The sequence below is a fragment of the Canis lupus genome, chromosome 8 (genome assembly GCF_048164855.1).
Source record: "Canis lupus baileyi chromosome 8, mCanLup2.hap1, whole genome shotgun sequence".
Lineage (NCBI taxonomy): Eukaryota > Metazoa > Chordata > Mammalia > Carnivora > Canidae > Canis > Canis lupus.
In genome coordinates, this window is record NC_132845.1 from 60,813,609 (window position 1) to 60,833,530 (window position 19,922).

Sequence of the window (19,922 nt, forward strand, 5' to 3'; positions counted from 1 at the left end):
GAGGAAGACATAGACATGGCCAACATGCATATGAGAAAATGCTCTGCATCACTTGCCATCAGGGAAATACAAATCAAAACCACAATGAGATACCACCTCACACCAGCGAGAATGGGGAAAATTAACAAGGCAGGAAACAACAAATGTTGGAGAGGATGTGGAGAAAAGGGAACCCTCATACACTGTTGGTGGGAATGTGAACTGGTGCAGCCACTCTGGAAAACTGTGTGGAGGTTCCTCAAAGAGTTAAAAATAGACCTGCCCTACGACCCAGCAATTGCACTGTTGGGGATTTACCCCAAAGATACAAATGCAATGAAACGCCGGGACACCTGCACCCCGATGTTTATAGCAGCAATGGCCACGATAGCCAAACTGTGGAAGGAGCCTCGGTGTCCAATGAAAGATGAATGGATAAAGAAGATGTGGTTTATGTATACAATGGAATATTCCTCAGCCATTAGAAATGACAAATACCCACCATTTGCTTCAACGTGGATGGAACTGGAGGGTATTATGCTGAGTGAAGTAAGTCAGTCGGAGAAGGACAAACATTATATGTTCTCATTCATTTGGGGAATATAAATAATAGTGAAAGGGAATAGAAGGGAAGGGAGAAGAAATGTGTGGGAAATATCAGAAAGGGAGACAGAACGTAAAGACTGCTAACTCTGGGAAACGAACTAGGGGTGGTAGAAGGGGAGGAGGGCGGGGGGTGGGAGTGAATGAGTGACGGGCACTGGGGGTTATTCTGTATGTTAGTAAATTGAACACCAATAAAAAATAAATTAAAAAAAAAACAATATACAATATTTTTCCTTTGACCCACTGGCTATAGATTAGAGGTCCCAAACAACCCCCTCCTTGGGTTTGACTAATTTGATTGAGCTCACAGAACTCAGGAAAACATTTTACTTCCCATATTACTGATTTATTATAAAAAGATATAACTCAGGGACAGCCAGATGGAAGAGATACATAAATAAGGTAAGGCTGGGGAAAGGGCATGAAACTTTCATGCACTCTCCAATCATGCCGTTCTGTCCGAATATCTACATGTTCACCTACCTGGAAACTTCAGAATTCTGTCCTTTTGGATTTTTATGAAGGCTTCATTACATGGGCATGATTGATTTGATCAAATGATTGCCTGTTAGTGATTGAACTCAATCTCTGACTCCTTTCCCTTCCCAGGAAGTTGGGGGCAGGGATGGGACTGAAACTTCCAAACATCTTATCACATGGTTGGCTCTACTGGCAACCAGTTTCAATTCTTAGGTGCTTTCCAAAAGTCACCTTGTTACACGAGACATCTTTGTTGTTCTCATCACTTGGGAATTCCAAGAATTCTAGGAGCTCTGTGACAGAAACAGGCCAAGCATGTATTTCTTATTATAAATTACTATATGAAAAACAGTTTTAAATTTTACTGATAGTTGGTGGTTCTACTAAATGTGGAACCCGCATTAGGTGCCCTGAAGATACCTAGAGTTGAGGAATATTACCTACAGCAGCTGTTGGAGGAGTCAGAGCCTTGGGACCTTCAGCACCAGACCTAAGAGAAAGATACTTTTATGACGGTGTGTGGTATTCATAAGTATTTGAATATCTTTTTGCAATTTGCTCTTATTATTTTTAAAAAATGAGTGGAAAACAAACTTTTGCTGAGACAAGCAATAATACAATTGAGGCAACGTTAGGAATCTTTACAGTTGATGAAATCAGCAAAATGTTAGCCTCAAGCTTTGCTTGGGAAGGGAAGTCCAAAATTAAAGATTATGTGTGAAATGTTAATTCATTCAAGTTTGTGTCTAAAACTGAAGTGTGGTGACATGGAGGAAGTGAAGAGATCTTTACATTTTGTATTAAGGAGAATTACCAAAAATTACTTTGTGGTTCTAAACACAAGGGATAAGTTCACAGATCCACAGACTGATGAGAGAGTACTCTTTGCTGCAGACACCTAGCACAAACCAAACCTGGCTTTGACATTCTTTGCAGGAAGTAGGTAAGTCAGCCTGAAAGCCAACCATCATAATCCTTGGCACCATTCCCTGCATCAATGCCCTTCTCAGCATCTAATTAACTTTTTCTGTTCACTAAATATCAGCTCAAGAAATTTGAGCTAAAATTTTTGTTTAGAAAACTACTTTATGTTGTCTATCCTTGACATGTAACTTATATTTTAAGTGTTTTAATAACTGTCATATACATATATTATATATATAAATACTTAAAATAATATGCCATAGTTAGGAATTTTATCATGCCTTATACCCTTCTATCTCTATTCCTGGGCCTTTACATTTTTGCCTTTTTCAGGTGTTTGAGAAACATTCATGTATGTTTAATTGTAGAATATTCAAAACACACAGAAATTTACAGAGAATAGGTAACAACCATCTATTATCTACTATTCTCCCATTTATCAAATATTAAAACATTAAATTATTAATATTAAAATACGAAGGGTTGAATGGCAAATTTCACAAATGTTAGAAGTCCTTCCCCACCTTATCTGAGGCAATCACAATTCCATTTCTATCTTCATAGATTAGCTTTGTCTATTTGTATGAAAGGAATCAAACATGCACCCTGCTGTCTGACCTCTTTTACTTATGGCGAGGTTGAGATTCACCCATCTTGTTATGTATATCTGTAGTCTGTTCTCTTTGATTGTTGACTAGTCAGCCCATTGTATGGCTGACTACTAAGCCCGTTTACCCATTTGATTATCCATTTTCCTCTTGATGGAGTCTGCTTTTTAAACTACACCCTCACTCATGCTCCCCCTCAAGATTGCTCTCTGAGGTCTGAGGTGGAGGTCTGTCTCTCTCCAGGCTCACATCCACGCACGCTGCAGCCATCTGTTTCATCCCTTCCACTTACATGCAGCCCAGTTTCTGAGGATTTAGAGGAGTCCTAGGTCGCATTGGGTACCAACAGGATCTCAAGGGCTGGCGAGGGTGGCCCTGGAAAAGGAAGCCATATCTATAGAGATGCTGGTGGTGAGAGAGTATGGGGTACTTTCCCTAAGAGTGTCTTTGACCTCCTGCCCCTGTCTGTTCTATTATTAACCAAGGACTTCCTGACTGTGCCCCTCCTTCTGTCACTCCAAGGTCCTGAGTCAGTATATTAACTCTCCCCCAGGACACTGAGTGCCCTTCAGTGCTCTGCTGCTCAGCTCTTGACTTCTCCTTCAATGTGGTGCTCAGTGATGGCTTTTAGAATTATGCTCCTCCTGGGTGGTGAGTGGGGGCCCTCAGAACTGGGAAAAGCCGAGGGGGACATCTCTATCTGGTAGGACAGTCTGAGGCTGGTGGTTAGCTCATATAGCTATCTGGAGGAGCTGAGAACAGGGTGGGGTAGGGGCCTGGTGTCCAGAGTCTTGTGTGGAAGGAAGAATTGTCTGGAATCAGGGGAGGGGAAAACCTGAGCAAAGATGAGAGAGGATGGACTGGTAGGTTATGCCGGGATGGAGGATAAGCTCCTTCTCCATAATTCCACCTGTGATGGCCCTGCTGTGTGTGGTACGGGGGATAAGAGTCTGCCCCAGAGCCCAGGGGGAAGGCCACAGAGTCACCAGGGAGGGGAAATGTTGCATATCACCTCCCTGTCCTCCACATCCCACATGTCCTGATTTCAGGAACGCTGTCCTAGCAGCTGCCAAGAGAATAGTCCAGAAATAGATAACTGTATCAGGACCATATTCATGTGTCATTTGAAATCACTTGCATGTCAGCTGAAAATCAGAGTCCATACAAAAATCCAGATTGCCAGCTTCTCTTAAGAAATGGGATGTCCAGGGATGCCTGGGTGGTTCAGTGGTTGAGCGTCTACCTTTGCCTCTGGGTGTGATCCTGGACCTGGGATCGAGTCCTGCATGGGGCTCCCTGCCTGAAGGGTCACCCCTTTTCTCTGGTCTGTCTGGGTCACTCCCAAAGACCCTGGTGTAGTTATTCCTGGTACCCCCTTCATTCTCAGAAGGTCTCAGTTGAGAATATAAATTTATGGACACTTTATCTTTATGGGACATGCCTGATCTAACAGACCAGGAGGTGACAGGCCTAATTTCAGATTGTGGATATCCTTTGAAATGTCCTTGAGGGGGCATTTCTCTGGATTGTCGCTCTTTGTCTCATGGGTTGATCATTTCTGAGGGAGGAGGGAGACGGGAACCACACAGACGGCAAATCAGGAAACAAAGAAAAAGAGAACACCTTTCTCCTAGGCAGATGAGCTGGACTGGGGTGGGCATCAAGATCCCAAGAAGTCAGGGGCCCAGAGGAGATGGAGCTTTTCTGACTGTCCCGCAACCCCGTCTCACCTCCCTCTCCGTATTCCTCAGTCCTGACTTCTTATCATGGATTCAACTTGGATGTGGAGGAGCCCATGGTCTTTCAAGAGGATGGAGCTGGCTTTGGACAGAGCGTGGCCCAGCTTGGCGGATCTAGGTAGGCCAGGCCCACTTCCCCGACCTCTATCCCCTTCAACCTGCAGGGGAATGGCTGATCGCGGTATGCTCAGGAGGTATCCTGGAGGAAGGGCAGCATGGGCAAGAAGACTGCCCATCACTCCTCTGAGGCCTCTGACCCCACTACTACTAATTCACAATCCCAGGAAAGGCCACATGCTCTGGACAAGACCCTGCGTCAGGTGGGAGGTCTCAAATCTGTTTTTCTGTGGCCAGTACATGTGACCAGACTACAGTGTTTTGTAGTCTTCCTCTTGAAATTATTAATAACTTAATCTTAGCCTTTGTGCTTTGTAAGTAAAGACCGATGGGACAGTGGAGATGTGTAGGGCTTTGGAGCCTTGGCTCACGTGCAGCCCGACCTTCCAGGGAATGTTTCTCAGCTGCTGCCCTCAACCCCTGGCGTGAGCTGAGCAAGGTCAGACTCGGCTTAGGTGCAGGGTCGCCCAGTCCTATGAGGGTTTGCCCTGGCTCCGTGAGTATCCCTATGCTTGAGGGAAAGCAACACCAAAGAGCAAACAGGAAATAGCAGGACAGACAGAGAGGAGGATTGCCAAAAAACAAAACAAAACAAAAAACACCCCCCAAACCCCAAAACACCTTTTTCCCCCATGAACAAGAGGCCCTGCATTTTTATTTTACTCTGGGTGGAATAAAATGAGTGAAGGTACAAATTAGGTACCTCACTCTGCCTCCAGGAGCTCGCATTCTCAGGTCCCAGTGACAGGGACCCAAGATGTTGAAGTGACCATGTGATACAAGCGTAACTAAAGTCTGGGAGGCATAGGAAGGGAGGGATCAAACCCAGGAGGGAATTCCAGGAGGGCTTCACACAGGAGGTGGCATTGGCAATGAGCCTGGGAGTGCTCCGTTGGAAGCTGGAAGTTTCCATTGACCACCAGGTAGCATCATGAGGTCACTGAGTTCTACAGGCACATCCATCCCCCCTCCTCACCCAGCTGGCTGGCTGGGAAAAATGCCAGGTGCCAGGGTTTCGTCTTTGTCTGTTTGAGAATACAGAGCTCGTAGACTGAAGTGCACAAACTTGAATGGTCCAACTGATGAATTTTTCCTATGTGTACAGCCAAGTGACCGCAGCCTAGATCAGGGTGTGGAACATCTTCAGCTCCCTCCCCTGGGTTCCCTTTGGGCCCTTCCTGTGGACACAGAATCCAAAGATAGTCACTGCCCCACTTCCATCACCATCAGTTTGTGTTCAGGCCCTATTGATAACTATATATATGCATATAACTATTGATTGACCACTGTTCACCAATATTTACAATAAAGTAAATAATATATATTGGATGACATTCTGATTGCTACACAGTTAGTGTTTTTCCTGGTTTCTGTTGAATCATAACCCAAATACTGAAAAGATAAGCCCGTGTGTAAGAAGGAATGGAGGAGATAAAGAAAAACCTTCAGATCAATGGTTAAGATCATGAGTTTGTTCATCATTTATGCCACTATTTCCAAACTGCTACATCTGCTACGTCTCTGTCTCATTTGGTCTTCATCAGCAAGTCTCAGACACGCAGGAATTTCAGCTTTCCATAAAGGGATAGCTTTCTAAAGGAACCTTTAAATGCTAACTTAACAAGGCTTGCTTGGCTAATTAGTTAAAATACAGCAATATTTGTGTAGTTTTCTCATGTGAATGGAGAGATTATTGATATATACTTCTTTTTCAAAATTAAAAAATTCCCTCCTTTCAAAGAATTCTGCAAAAATTATTGCACTAATAGGACTATAGATATTCATATGGATTCTGATACTGCTGCTTTAGATCGTCCAACTTAAATTATTTATATTTAAATTGTCCAATCAATTACAGAATCATCTATCTGTCTTGATAACTCATGGCTTTAGAAGATTTTTCCATCTAACCTGAGGTGATCTATTTCTTGGGTGGCTCAGGATAACGCACCCCAGAAACAAAATGCACTTACCTATGGCTGGGAAATGCTGTTTTTGCTTTGAATAGTTTTATTTTTGGCGAATGCAAAACAACAACAACACTCAAACCATCTGTGTATATAAGTACACATTTATTTACGTGTACACGCACACAAACAAAAAGTTCAGCATGCTCCTTCAGCACACGTGGGGTAAACTCAGACCCTCATAGTTGAATAGCCTCATGAGTGGCAAATGCGGAGAGCTTCCCTCTCAAAGTCTCACTTCCCTGTACATAGCGATACTTCCTCACCTGAAGCGTCCTGTGCCCTTACCCCTCCTGCAACTATATGTCATGCTTGTGCCTTCAGACTCGTGGTGGGAGCCCCCCTGGAGGTGGTGGCGGTCAACCAAACAGGAAGGTTGTATGACTGTGTGGCTGCCACTGGCCTATGTCAACCCATACCCCTGCACAGTGAGTGACTCCACCCAAGACTTGCGGCCCTCAATCTTCCTATACCGCGGTTTCCTTCCTATTGCCTTGGTTTCTGGGAACTCTGACTCTCTCCCCCAAATGAGGGCATGGCCATGAGTGTGATCATGTGTACCTGCCCTCTCAGCACCCCCAGATGCTGTGAACATGTCCCTGGGTCTGTCCCTGTCAGCCGCCGCCAGTCGCCCCTGGCTGCTGGTGAGTTTCCGAGTCATAAGAGGGTCACAAGGGAAGGGCGAGGGTAGGGCCAGGGGTCAGGGGAGGATGGGGCTGGAGGAGATGAGTATGGAGAGTTCTGGGGGCCTCTTTGCTCACATAGGTCTCTGCCCTTAGGCCTGTGGCCCAACCATGCACAGAGCCTGTGGGGAGAATATGTATGCAGAAGGCTTTTGCCTCCTGTTGGACTCCCATCTGCAGACCATTTGGACAGTACCTGCTGCCCTACCAGGTAGGTAGAGACAGCGATTCTATGTGAGCACACGCTGGCACCGAAGAGTGGGTAGACAAAGAAGGTGGACCTCGATGGATCAGAACAGGGGCCTCAGCCAAGCCAGAGGAGCTTGGAGCATGGCTGGATGCAGGTTGCCCCCAGGAGCAGGAGTTGTAAATTTGGTCAAGGCATCTCCTGAGTTCTCAGCTGGGAGCCATCCTCAGCTACTCCCTGTAGCTGATAATAGGGACCTGTGTCCTGAGAGGGGTGGGTTTTGGTAGCAACCTTAGCATCTGCTGTAAGTGTGTTCTTGTGCCTGGAGCCATGGTCCTAATAGCCAACCTTTATGGGGAGCCAGGGCCTATTTAAGCATTTTATGTACATATTAACACTTTTTACCCTATCCCATGTGTTAGGCACTATTATTATTCCCATTTTACAGATGGGGGAAACTGAAGCCAGCAAAGTTCCATAACTTGCCTGAATAGATGACTGAGCTAGGATTTTAGCCCAGCATGCTCAGAATGCACACCTGAATCACATTGCTAAATTGCCTTCCCCTTGTGCTCTATGACATTCCTGGTGTGTATTCAATAAATGTTTGTTGAGTAACTGACTAAGGAGTCCGTATGGCCTCTGTCCTTTACTTCTTTTACCCTTTCTAGGCCTTGTGAAAGGAGGGAGGAATAGGGACTCTGCCAAAGGGGGAGGGGCTTGGGCATCAGATTTTTTTTGAGTTTAGAACTCTTTTTAAATTAAGTTTTAATTTCAATTCCAGTATAGTTACCATACAGTATTATATTAGTTTCAGGTGTACAATATAGGGATTCAACAATTCCATACATCAGCTAATGGTTATCAAAGGTGGACTCCTTAGTCCTCATCACTATTTAACCCATCCCCCTGCCTACCGCCCTTCTGGGTACCTTCAGTTTGTTCCCTTTGGTCATGAGTCTCTTTCTTTCTTCATCTGTCTGTCTGTCTGTCTCTCTGTTTTTTTGCTTGTTGTTTTATATCTTAAAGTGTGGGTAATGGATTTGGGCCTCCTCTGTGGAGGATGTGGAAACTGGGTGGGAATAGTTTCCTAGGTCAAGAACGGCCCCTTAACTCTGTGGAGCAGGAAGGGTTTCTGGGCCCTGGGAGACAGCTGAGACTCACATATGTATCTGTGTTTCCTTCTTCCTTCTCTACAGAGTGTCCAAGTCAAGAGATGGACATTGTCTTCCTGATTGATGGTTCTGGCAGTATTGAGCAAAGTGACTTTAAGCAGATGAAGGACTTTGTGAGAGCTGTGATGGGACAGTTTGAGGGCACCAACACCCTGGTGAAGACTGGGTCCCTTAGGCCTAGGAGTGGGGTGCGGGTGGCAGTTGCCTTGGGGAAGGCCAACTTAGGAGGTATTGCTGGGGGTTGGTTCAGTGGGCCTGTGCCATGGTGAGGCTAAGTGTCCTAGTGCAGGGCTGATTTGAGCTCTGATATGAGGAAATTCCCTCATGGTAATTAACATGTCCACACATGGCCTAGGAAATACAGTTTTTTACTATATATAAGCTTTGAAAAAAAAGTTTTGCTGTGAAATTAGACTGAAGGTGTCTTGGCCAAATAATGATTTCTTTATTATGTTTTCCATGTAACTCATGATTTATCTTATTATTTTATTTCTCAGTAATTAGTGTATATGTGTGTAGAAATTCTTGAAAAGTGAGGAAATACAGCCCACAAGTTGTTATGAAATTTTCTAAAAATCCAAGGTTAAGAATAGTGAGGTTGGCAAGGTTATTCCTTGCAAACTATGAAAGAAACATTGTTTGGTTTTGATTTTCTAGTGTTCTTTTGGGGCCAAATTTCTCCTGGCTTTTAGCCTCAAAAACACATGGGAAATGGTTTGTAAATCCAAAGTTATTCCAAGATAAAAAGTTTACTAAAGAATAACTCCTGAGCCCCAGGGCCTTTCTTTTGTCCTTTGCAGTTCTCACTGATACAGTACTCCCACCTCCTGAAGATCCACTTCACCTTCACACAATTCCAGAGCAGCTGGAACCCTCTGAGCCTGGTGGATCCCATTGTCCAACTGGACGGCCTGACATATACAGCCACGGGCATCCGGAAAGTGGTGTAAGTTCCGCCTTCTGCCTCATGTGGGTATGCCACACCACTTCCTCATGCTGGTGTGCACAGTCCTTCTCCAGGGTTGGGAACTCTGGGGAAAGGGGCTCAAAAGGGAAATAAGGGAGCTGTAGGTGGGGACATCCTTGGAGTGTTCCCCCAATATAGGTACATTCTGCAGTGTTTCCTCTTTGCCTGGCCTTGGATGGCTGGAGCATGTGTCTACCTGGGCAGCCAGAGACTTGGGCTTTGGTTCAGACACATCTGAGTTCTCATTCTGGCTCCCCGCCGGTGACCTGGGGAATCCTAGGAGGTACTGACTGTTTCTGTGTCTCAACAAACTCTCAAATGAGGATAAACTTACAACTAGGTTGTAAAGATGAAAGGAGATAACATTCATGCAATTCTTCTGCACAAGAAGTGTTAGCTAAGTGTTTGGCATTTTATCCAGAGAAGCGTGCACCCACAAAGCGTCTTCTTTGTGCCTCTCTCCCCACCCACTCTACCCACACGTTCCTCCTCCATGTGAGCTTTGTGCATTAAGTGGGTGCTTACCATGTGCTTGTCCAGCCTTGGGTGCTAGGCCAAGAAGTGCTTGGCACTCAGTTACTCAAGAAATGAGTAATTGGTGTGGCCAGAACAGAAGATGTGTCTCTCATGGGAAAGGACTGGGCTGGGAGTCTGGGATCTCCAACCTCCTGGCTGCCTCCTTGGGGGTGGTGCTGGAGAAGTGCTGAACAAGGGATGCTCCTGCCAGATGTACCCTCTCTATTTCTGGATGGCTTTTCTGCTTTGAACACTGACCTCATGGGACTGGACAATCAAGAGGAATGCCTCTGTCTCTTGAGTTGAAAGTCACACAGGAGTGGCATCCCTTCCTAGCCCTCGGAGCTCCTGTCAGTGGTGGGTGGTGGTGTGGTTCTCATCAACATCCATCCTGCTCCCGTCACCAAAGACAGCAGGTTCCCTACTCCCCAGGGCCAAGCCCATCTCAGGGACTCTCTACCACTGACTGTGGTTTCTTTCTTCTTATTTTTAGAAGTTTCGTTGAAAATGAAAAGATAAAATATCAATAAAACAGGACATTTTGGAAAAAATATTTTTGGAGTCCCTCTATCAACCACTTCACAGTATTTTTAAAAAATAGAATTGAATAAACAAATCCTATCCACAGAGCACAGGATCATTTTTATCCTTTATTCCGACATATTTCATAGAGTCACAATGTGGGCAGAAACTTGTTTCATCCTGCCTTTTTTTTTCATCTGCTACATAGACCTATGCCATGTTTCTCTACAGCTTTTAATGTAGTCCTTTGAAAACTTCTCATTAAGTAGCTGGATACTGATTTGCTAAATCCTTTCCTTGATCTTGGACTTTTAGGTTGTTTCCAATATTATATGTGATAAACGTGCGCGCGCATGTGTGTATTTATTTTGCATCTGTAGAACTACATTAGCACATAGTTTTAAAAAAATCATTTTTAACAGCTACTATATAATTAATCCTACCTGTAGGCCATTCATTGTTTTAAAAGCTTGGCCTCATTTTATCCTCAGAATAACCTGATATGATTTTTCTGACTTATCTTTTGTTGCCTAATAAACCACTCCCACATTTAGTGGCTTAAGCAACAACTATTTTATTATTTTTTTAATGATTTTGGGATCATCTGTTTTCATTTGAGATCTTCCATGTGGCTGTGGCTAGAAGCTGGAACATGAGAGATTCATTCACATGGCTCCTGCCCAGGCAGGAATGATTAGAAGGCTGGGCTCAGCTAAGATGGTATAGAATCTTTCTATCCATAGCTATAGAAGTTTCAGAATTCTCGAACTATGGACTTCCTTCATAGTGGCTCAGGGATCCCCAAAGTTCAAGAGATACCAAGGCTTCTTAGGTTCATAACTGGCATGGTGTCACTTACATTTCATAATACTGCTGAAAACAGGACACAGGTCAGGTTCAATATGGGAAAGGAACCAAATGTGGCACACTGGGGGCCGCTTTTGAAAAATAGCTATAGTACAATTATTATTCTCACCTTCCCAGAAAGAAGCAGAGGCCCAAAAAGGTAAAGTAATTGTCCATGTCTTCCAGATTCCAAGCTCCTACTCTGAAACATACTACCTACTGGAAATGTGGTACCATGGTGGAGGAAATTTAGAACAAGGAATATGAATTCCTTTATTATTGGTCTTACTAATAATTGTGTGACGCTCAAAAAGGGCTGAGGCGATTTCCTAACATGGCTTACAGAGTCTGAAAGTACCAGAGCTCCCCAGTGTCTCCAGATGAGTTTCTAGAGCTATTTATTCCTTTCTAGAATCAATTTCATCTCCAGAGAATCATCTCCTTTTCATCCCTTACAGGGAGGAACTGTTTCATAGTAAGAATGGGGCCCGTAAAAGTGCCAAGAAGATCCTCATTGTCATCACAGATGGGCAGAAATACAAAGACCCCCTGGAGTACAGCGACGTCATCCCCCAGGCAGAGAGAGCTGGCATCATCCGCTATGCCATTGGGGTATGTCCTCTTCCTCATGTCTCCCTCGGACTCAGGCTGCACCTCACCAGGGAAGAAAGGCTGGCGGGCTCCTCCTCAGTGGCCTCTCTGCCACAGGTGGGAGATGCTTTCTGGAAACCCAGTGCCAAGCAGGAGCTGGACAACATTGGCTCAGAGCCGGCTCAGGACCATGTGTTCAGGGTGGACAACTTTGCAGCACTCAGCAGCATCCAGGAGCAGCTGCAGGAGAAGATCTTTGCACTCGAAGGTAAAGGCAGGGTGCGCTTGGGTCTTGGAATTGAAAGGTTCCAGACCCCGTTGTCCTCGCAATTCTGTGGGTCCATCCCTAGTCACAGCTCACCCAAAATTGTGCCCCAGACCTGAGCTTCAGATTCATTCTTCTCCTGCTCTGAGTCCTTGTGGTCTCCTGGCCCCCACCGCCCGAGTGACCTGTTTCCCTACAGGAACCCAGTCGACGACAAGTAGCTCTTTCCAACATGAGATGTCACAAGAAGGCTTCAGTTCAGTACTCACAATGGTAGGTGGAGCACATACCTGACACCGGGCACCAATCCTGAGCCAGCCCTGTGCTGGGAGCTGGGAACCAAAAGTAAAGAAGATAACGGATTCTGTCTTCAAGGTCACTGTCTGTTTGGAGAGACACATATAGGCAGTGAATGGAGGTACTAGGAGCACAGCAGAGAACGGATAGTCAAGGTTCTTGTTCTCATAGGCACATATCCAGTGGGAGGAGACAACAAAAATCTTCAGATGTTGCTAGGTGTCAGGAGAGGTGATCAGAGGAGACCTGAGGAGTGACAACTGAGGCGTAAAGATGAGAAAAGGTTACCCTGCAAAAATCTGGAAGAGATTGCCCCAGGTAGAGAACAAAGCAAGTGCAAAGGTCCTGAGGTATGAACAAGGTTACTGTACTAGAGAGATAGATGGGCCAGCACAGCTGGAACAGAGTGAGTGATGGAGGTGGAAAGATGGGAAAGGCTGATCATGCAGGTGAAAGAAATGGCAATATAGTGTGACTTGTGTGAAAGTAGATGTGTGTTGAAACTAACCAGAGGGGTTTGTTTCAAAGTGTTTTAGGGGGGAAACAGAAATGAAACAAAATTGCTCATGAATTTATTTTGAAGCTATGGGTACTTAATAGGTTGTTTTTCCTACTTTGGTATATGTTCAATTATCAGTAATCAAAAGCTTTAAAACAGCAATAAAGTATGCTGAGGAGGAAACGCCTATCACTCCCTGTGGGAGCCAAAGAAGACCTCCCAGAGGAGGTGAGGTTGAGCTTGACTCTTCCCAAGGGAGGAGCTGAGTCCCATAAAGAGAGAAGAGAGAGGTGTCGACGTCAATTGCTTCATGTGTTTAAAACATCAAGTAACTCCACAGGCTTGACAGGGTATGGCCTTGGATGTCACTTCAGGGGCTTGGTGACTAGGAGTCATCAGGTTTGTCAGCAGGGTGGTGGCTATACGTTTGGTTCAGAGGAAACCTAACCTGGGACACTAAGGATGGAGTAGAGAAGAGCAAACTGGGAGGGCAGAAAGGGAGGTGGGTGAGGAGAGATGGGACTTGTAGGAACAATGGCACTGGGGATGGACTGAGAGACATTAGGAGTGCGGGACACTGAAGCTGCTGAAGAGCACTAAGGAGGGAGAAAGAGAATTGGAAATAATGAGCAGAGTCTGTGGCAGGCCTTGCTTTGGAATAGGCATTGGCTTCTTTTGGCTCAGGCCTGCTCAGCCCTGGAATCCTTTCCTCCCAGGATGGACCAGTTCTGGGGGCTGTGGGGAGCTTCAGCTGGTCTGGAGGTGCCTTCCTGTACCCCCCAAAGACGAGCCCCACTTTCATCAACATGTCTCAAGAGAATGTGGACATGAGGGACTCTTACCTGGGTGAGAACAGGCCATGGTTGGGGGCACAGGTGGGAGATGGGCTGCCTGTGGGGCAGGAGCTCAGGGGGTGGGCAGGAAGCCTTTGTGCTGAGGCCTGCCCTCCTCAGGTTACTCCACAGAGCTGGCCTTTTGGAAGGGAGTACAGAGCCTGATCCTGGGGGCCCCCCGCCATCAGCACACCGGGAAGGTTGTCATCTTCACTCAGGCATCCGAGCAATGGAGGCCGAAGGCTGAAGTCTCAGGGACCCAGGTTGGGTGTCGAGGAAACCAGAGCAGAACATGAGGGTGGCAGCGTCTCTAAGGGCCCAGAGGAAGGAGATGAAGGGCCTTGGGGGCCCATCGAGGAAGGCCCTGGTGGCTGGAGGGAAGTGGGACCTGTCCCAGAGGGTGTACCTGTGGCAGGAGCAGGCAAGGTGACTTCAGGCTCTGCCCTGCAGATTGGCTCCTACTTTGGGGCCTCCCTCTGCACAGTGGATGTGGATAGAGATGGCAACACTGACCTCGTCCTCATCGGGGCTCCCCATTTCTACAAGCCGACCCAGGGGGGCCAGGTGTCTGTGTGCCCCTTGCCCCCGGGGGTGAGTGTCTGATGAGCCTGGGCTGAGTGGGGCCTTGGGTGTGGGGTAGAGGGATGACCTCGGTTGGGACCTGACACTGGTTTTGTTCTGCAGAGGGCAAAGTGGCAGTGTGAGGTCATTCTCCGTGGGGAGCAAGGCCACCCCTGGGGCCGTTTTGGGGCAGCCCTGACACTGCTGGGCGATGTGAATGGGGACAAGCTGACAGATGTGGCCATCGGAGCGCCAGGAGAGCAGGAGAACCGAGGTGCTGTCTACCTATTTCATGGAACCTCAGGACTGGGCATCAGCCCCTCCCACAGCCAGGTGAGGCCACTACCTGCAGCCTCTTCAGTTCTACCTCCTTTTGCAGGTGTCAGATTTGCCTGGTGCTGTGCCTTGTCACTGACCTTAGCAGTAGCCATGCTCCTTTTGGGGGTTTAGTGCCCTGAGTGTCACCGGGCCCACCCAGTGCCAATTATCTTTCCTTTCTCCTTTGGCTCCAAACAGACTTCATTCTGTTGTGGGCAGCTTAGTGGTTAAGGGATTGCAGGCCCTGGGTCAAATGCCTGGCCAGCCACGTCAGCTCTGTGGCCTTAGACAGGTGACTGATTTAGCCTCTGTGAGTCTTAGTTTCCTCCTATGAAACAGTAGATGAAAAACTCCATAGGTTCTTGTAAAGCCGGCTGAGTGGAGCGCTAAGCCTTCTGTTCATCGGATGTTTATGAGGGAACATACAAATGATGAGTAAATGAACTATTATATTTCTATGGTGACACTTTTTTTTTCAATTTTATTGATTGATTGATTGATTGATGTTAATCCACTTTATTATTTTTATTTTTTATAATAAACTTATTTTTATTGGTGTTCAATTTGCCAACCTACAAATAACACCCAGTGCTCATCCTGTCTAGTGCCCCCCTCAATGCCCGCCACCCAGTCTTCCTCACCCCCCACCGTCCTCCCCTTCCACCATCCCTAGTTCGTTTCCCAGAGCTAGGAGTCTTTCGTGTTCTGTCTCCCTTTCTGATATTTCCCACTTATTTTTTCTCCTTTCCCCTTTATTCCCTTTCACTATTTTTTATATTCCCCAAATGTGAGACCATATAATGTTTGTCCTTCTCTGATTGACTTATTTCACTCAGCATAATACCCTCCAGTTCCATCCACGTCGAAACAAATGGTGGGTATTTGTCGTATCTAATGGCTGAGTAATATTCCATTGTATACATAGACCACATCTTCTTTATCCATTCATCTTTCGATGGACACCAAGGCTCCTTCCACAGTTTGGCTATTGTGGCCATTGCTGCTAGAAACATCGGGGTGCAGGTGTCCCGGCGTTTCATTGCATCTGTATCTTTGGGGTAAATCCCCAGCAATGCAATTGCTGGGTCATTGGGCAGGTCTATTTTTACTCTTTGAGGAACCTCCACACAGTTTTCCAGAGTGGCTGCACCAGTTCACATTCCCACCAAGAGGTGTAAGAGGGTTCCCTTTTCTCCACATCCTCTCCAACATTTGTGGTTTCCTGGCCTTGTTAATGTTCCCCCTTCTCACTGGTGTGAGGTGGGATCTCATTGTGGTTTTGATTTGTATTTCCCTGATGGCAAGTGATGCAGAGCATTTTCTCATGTGCTTGTTGGCCATGTCTATATCTTCTTCTCTGACATTTCTCTTTGTGTCTTTTGCCCATTTCATGATTGGATTGTTTGTTTCTTTGGTGTTGAGTTGAGTAAGTTCTTTATAGATCTTGGAAACTAGCCCTTTATCTGATACGTCATTTGCAAATATCTTCTCCCATTCTGTAGGTTGTCTTTTAGTTTTGTTGACTGTATCCTTTGCATTGAAGTCCAAATAGTTCATTTTTGCTTTTGTTTCCCTTGCCTTCATGGACATATCTTGCAAGAAGTTGCTGTGGCCAAGTTCAAAAAGGGTGTTGCCTGTGTTCTTCTCTAGGATTTTGATGGATTTTTGTCTCACGTTTAGATCTTTCATCCATTTTGAGTTTATCTTTGTGTCTGGTGTAAGAGAGTGGTCTAGTTTCATTCTTCTGCATGTGGATGTCCAATTTTCCCAGCACCATTTATTGAAAAGACTGTCTTTCTTCCAGTGGATAGTCTTTCCTCCTTTGTCGAATTTCATTCCTACCCTCTCATCTGTCCTTTTCAATATTTCTGGTCAGATCTGCCATGGCTGCAGTCTCCTTCAAAATCTTTCTTGTCAAACCTGGCAAATGACCTCCCCTTGACTTCCATTTCTCCTTTCCCTCTCTGGCCAGCGGATTGCAGGCTCCCAGCTCTCCCCTACACTCCAGTACTTTGGGCAGTCGCTGAGTGGGGGTCAGGACCTCACCCACGATGGACTGGTGGACCTGGCTGTGGGGGCCCAGGGACAGGTGCTGCTGCTCAGGTGACAACTCCCCACATCCCACCCTTGCCCACTGTGTGTCCAATTCAGCAAGCTGCCCCCTCCCTTCTGCTACTGAGTTCAGAGTTGGGGCCTCAGCCCCTGCATGCACCCTCAGGAGTCAGCCGGTGTTGAATGTGGGAGTGACCATGAGATTCTCGCCCTCGGAGGTGGCAAAGGCTGTGCACCAGTGCTGGGAAGAGGTGCCCTCCGCCCTGGAAGCTGGGAATGCCACAGTCTGTTTCACTATCCAGAAAAGCTCACTGGACCAGCTAGGTGAGTCTCTTCCCATGGGACACAGCCCCTTACTCCCTGAGAGAACCCCACCCCTATCCTCAGGAGAGAGTGGGCCTAGGAATGCAGATGCCACCTCTACATCCATGCAGCTGCTGGCATTGGGAACCTGGGTCCCTTCTCTCCCCCGCTCCCCATACCCAGTCCAGTCGCTCTATCTGTAGGATACATCTGGAGTCTGCCCACTTCTCTCCACCAGCCCTAGCCACTTGCTGCCTTGAGGCCACCACTTCTCTATCCTACCTGTACTTTGAGCTGTTTCCATGTCTGTTCTTGCACCCTCCCACCCTTTCTCCACAGAGAAACTAGAGGGATTGATCCTAAAGCAGAGATCTAGCGTCCTCACTTGCCTGTTTAACACCTTCAGGACCATATTTCTCTATCTTCCTTTCCACATCTATCCGAGCACCCAACACAGCTCTGGCCCATAGGAAGTGCTCAGCAAATAATTGTTACATGATAAACAAAAACAGAACATCCGAGGTTCTCTTGGGCTTTTCATCTTCTGTTCCCCTGTTGTGCTTCAGGTGATGTGCAAAGCTCTGTCAGGTATGATCTGGCATTAGACCCAGGCCGTCTGATTTCTCGTGCCATTTTTGATGAGACCAAGAACTGGACTTTGACTCGAAGAAAAACCCTGGGGACGGGAGATTACTGTGAAACCATTAAGCTGCTTTTACCAGTAAGGGCTTTGGGATCTGGGAAAGGGAGGGGGAGAAGGAGCCCAAGGTGAGCTTCTGGCATCTCTGCTCCCTGGTGTGTGAGGTGAGAAGGGGGACGAGACTGGGGGCTGGAGAGAGGAAAGTTGCGGCCAAAGAGCCTGGCCCCACAGCTTGGACAGAATGCCGTCCAGACAGCAGGAAATGGATGCAGATGAGGAGAAGGGCCAGTGGTGGAAAGTAGGAAGGATCTTGAGGTTCTTGAAAGCTCATTTTCCCTCAGGACTGTGTGGAGGACGTGGTGAGTCCCATCATCCTACGCCTCAACTTCTCCTTGGTTGGGGAGCCCATCCCCTCAGCTCAGAACCTTCGCCCTGTGCTGGCTGTGGGCTCACAGGACCTCTTCACTGCCTCTGTGAGTCTTCCAGTGAAGTCCCCAGGGATGTACTGACTTCACTGTGTCTCAGTGTGCTTAAGGACCTGTTGTGGTTCTCAGCTTCCCATCAACCACTTCAAGTCCGTGATGCCTCCACCCAGTCACCAAAGCCCTGCCGAGCTTGGACCCTTACACACATCCCAGCTGGTCACCACTTTACCTCCACAAAAACTCTCTGATTCTCATTCTCCAAATCCTTCCCAGCTTTTCTCATTCCCACCTTTGTGCCTTTGTCCATGTTGTGTCTTCAACTTGGAAAACATTTCCTTCACTCCGCTCAAAGTTCCTCTGTAGTCCTCAAAGCCCCAGTCTTATCTCCCTCTCTTTTGAAAATCACATTCAGCATCTGTCACTTCTTCTCTGGCTTCCTATTACATCATGGTGATACTAATTATTACATGCCTGGCATCTACTTTTGTGGCTCTCCTGAAACTGTGGGTTCTGTGAGTACAAGAACTGTGTCTAATTCATCTGTAGTTTGCACTTTTCCCAACCCCCAACCCAACCCAGAACCTGTCCCTCATTGACGCTTAATAATGTTTGTTGAATAACTGTTCCAGTGTGAGTTGGACTTAACTCCGCAACTTTATGTTCCTTGAAGCCAAGGAGCTTATTCTTTTCTATTCTAACTGCACCCTAATGCTCCACTTCTGGTCAGTGTCTAGCACAGTGTTGTGTGTGGGGTTGGTGCTCAGTAATATTCAATAATGAGCACTCAGGATGAGCGGGAATGGAGAAAGAAAAAGACACGGATGGGAAGAGGCTCTACTGTTTTGCTGCAGCTCCCCTTTGAAAAGAACTGTGGACAAGATCACTTCTGTGAAGGGGACCTGAGTGTCAATCTCAGCTCCTCAAGGTGAGCTCTATGTCCTCTCACTTCTAGACCCTGCAGCTTTTGGGTCTCCCATCAACTTGGGATGAGAAGTGCTTCTAGTTCCCTTTGCTTCTCCTTCTAACAGAGAACTTACATTTTGGTTGGTATGTTATCATTTCAGGAGTTCCCACAGTCCTGCCCCAACCACTGATCCAGGTCCAATCCATTTCCAGTGGAGTCTCTTTTTCACTTTTGTCCTTCCTCCTCCAGCCTGCAGACCCTGATGGTAGGGAGCTCCTTGGAGCTCAATGTGACAGTGACTCTGTGGAATGAGGGTGAGGATTCCTACAGGACTGTGATCCACTTCTACTACCCAGCGGGGCTGTCCTATCGAAGAGTGTTAGGAACCCAGGTAAATAGCTGCCTTGGGCTCTAGTGGCTGGGACCTCTTCCTTCCCCTGAGTTATAGTGGGTTCCTTTGAATTCTTCTACGATGAAATACAAACACACACACACATATACACACACACACACAATTCTGGAGTAGAAGATAGAGAGAGAGAGGTGTGTATAGCAGATGTATAGTTTAATGAATAATATTAAGCAAATAGTATCCAGGTCAAGAAATAATGCACTGCTATCACCCCCCAGAAATCCTCCTGTGCCTTTCCTCAAATAACCTCACTCTCTCCCCAAGGTAATCATTATCCTGAGTTTGTTGTAATCATTTCCTTGTATATTTTATGGTTTTACCACGCATGAGTACATCCTTAGAAAAACGGTGGAGTTTTGTGAATATTTGAAATTTATGGAAACATCTGTTCTTTTGTATATTTATTCCTTTCTTCAACAAGTTTGTGAAATTCATCCATGTTGTTGCTTGTGGCTATAGAATATTTCTGTTGTATGTAGAATCCCTTTTTATGACAATACCACAAT

At 46.4% G+C, this 19,922-nt stretch overlaps 1 protein-coding gene across 3 annotated transcripts in view; it reads left to right on the forward strand.

Moving 5' to 3' along the window:
• The first annotated feature begins 3,114 nt into the window (after positions 1–3,114).
• The window catches only part of LOC140638754 (integrin alpha-D-like), a 29,245-nt gene continuing 12,437 nt past the window's right edge, over positions 3,115–19,922 (forward strand). For 2 of the 3 annotated variants that reach the window (XM_072836608.1, XM_072836607.1), the window contains exons 1-19: positions 3,115–3,248; positions 4,349–4,454; positions 6,745–6,848; positions 6,994–7,064; positions 7,200–7,314; positions 8,490–8,620; positions 9,266–9,411; positions 11,775–12,175; positions 12,372–12,445; positions 13,685–13,814; positions 13,922–14,064; positions 14,252–14,392; positions 14,486–14,695; positions 16,653–16,783; positions 16,899–17,056; positions 17,602–17,756; positions 18,017–18,148; positions 18,952–19,025; positions 19,254–19,395. In XM_072836608.1, coding sequence (XP_072692709.1) covers positions 3,203–3,248; positions 4,349–4,454; positions 6,745–6,848; positions 6,994–7,064; positions 7,200–7,314; positions 8,490–8,620; positions 9,266–9,411; positions 11,775–12,175; positions 12,372–12,445; positions 13,685–13,814; positions 13,922–14,064; positions 14,252–14,392; positions 14,486–14,695; positions 16,653–16,783; positions 16,899–17,056; positions 17,602–17,756; positions 18,017–18,148; positions 18,952–19,025; positions 19,254–19,395 — 2,610 coding nt within the window. In that variant the 5' untranslated portion in view covers positions 3,115–3,202. The remainder of the gene's footprint in view (positions 3,249–4,348; positions 4,455–6,744; positions 6,849–6,993; positions 7,065–7,199; positions 7,315–8,489; positions 8,621–9,265; positions 9,412–11,774; positions 12,176–12,371; positions 12,446–13,684; positions 13,815–13,921; positions 14,065–14,251; positions 14,393–14,485; positions 14,696–16,652; positions 16,784–16,898; positions 17,057–17,601; positions 17,757–18,016; positions 18,149–18,951; positions 19,026–19,253; positions 19,396–19,922) is intronic. The other variant, XM_072836609.1, reaches the window with a different exon arrangement.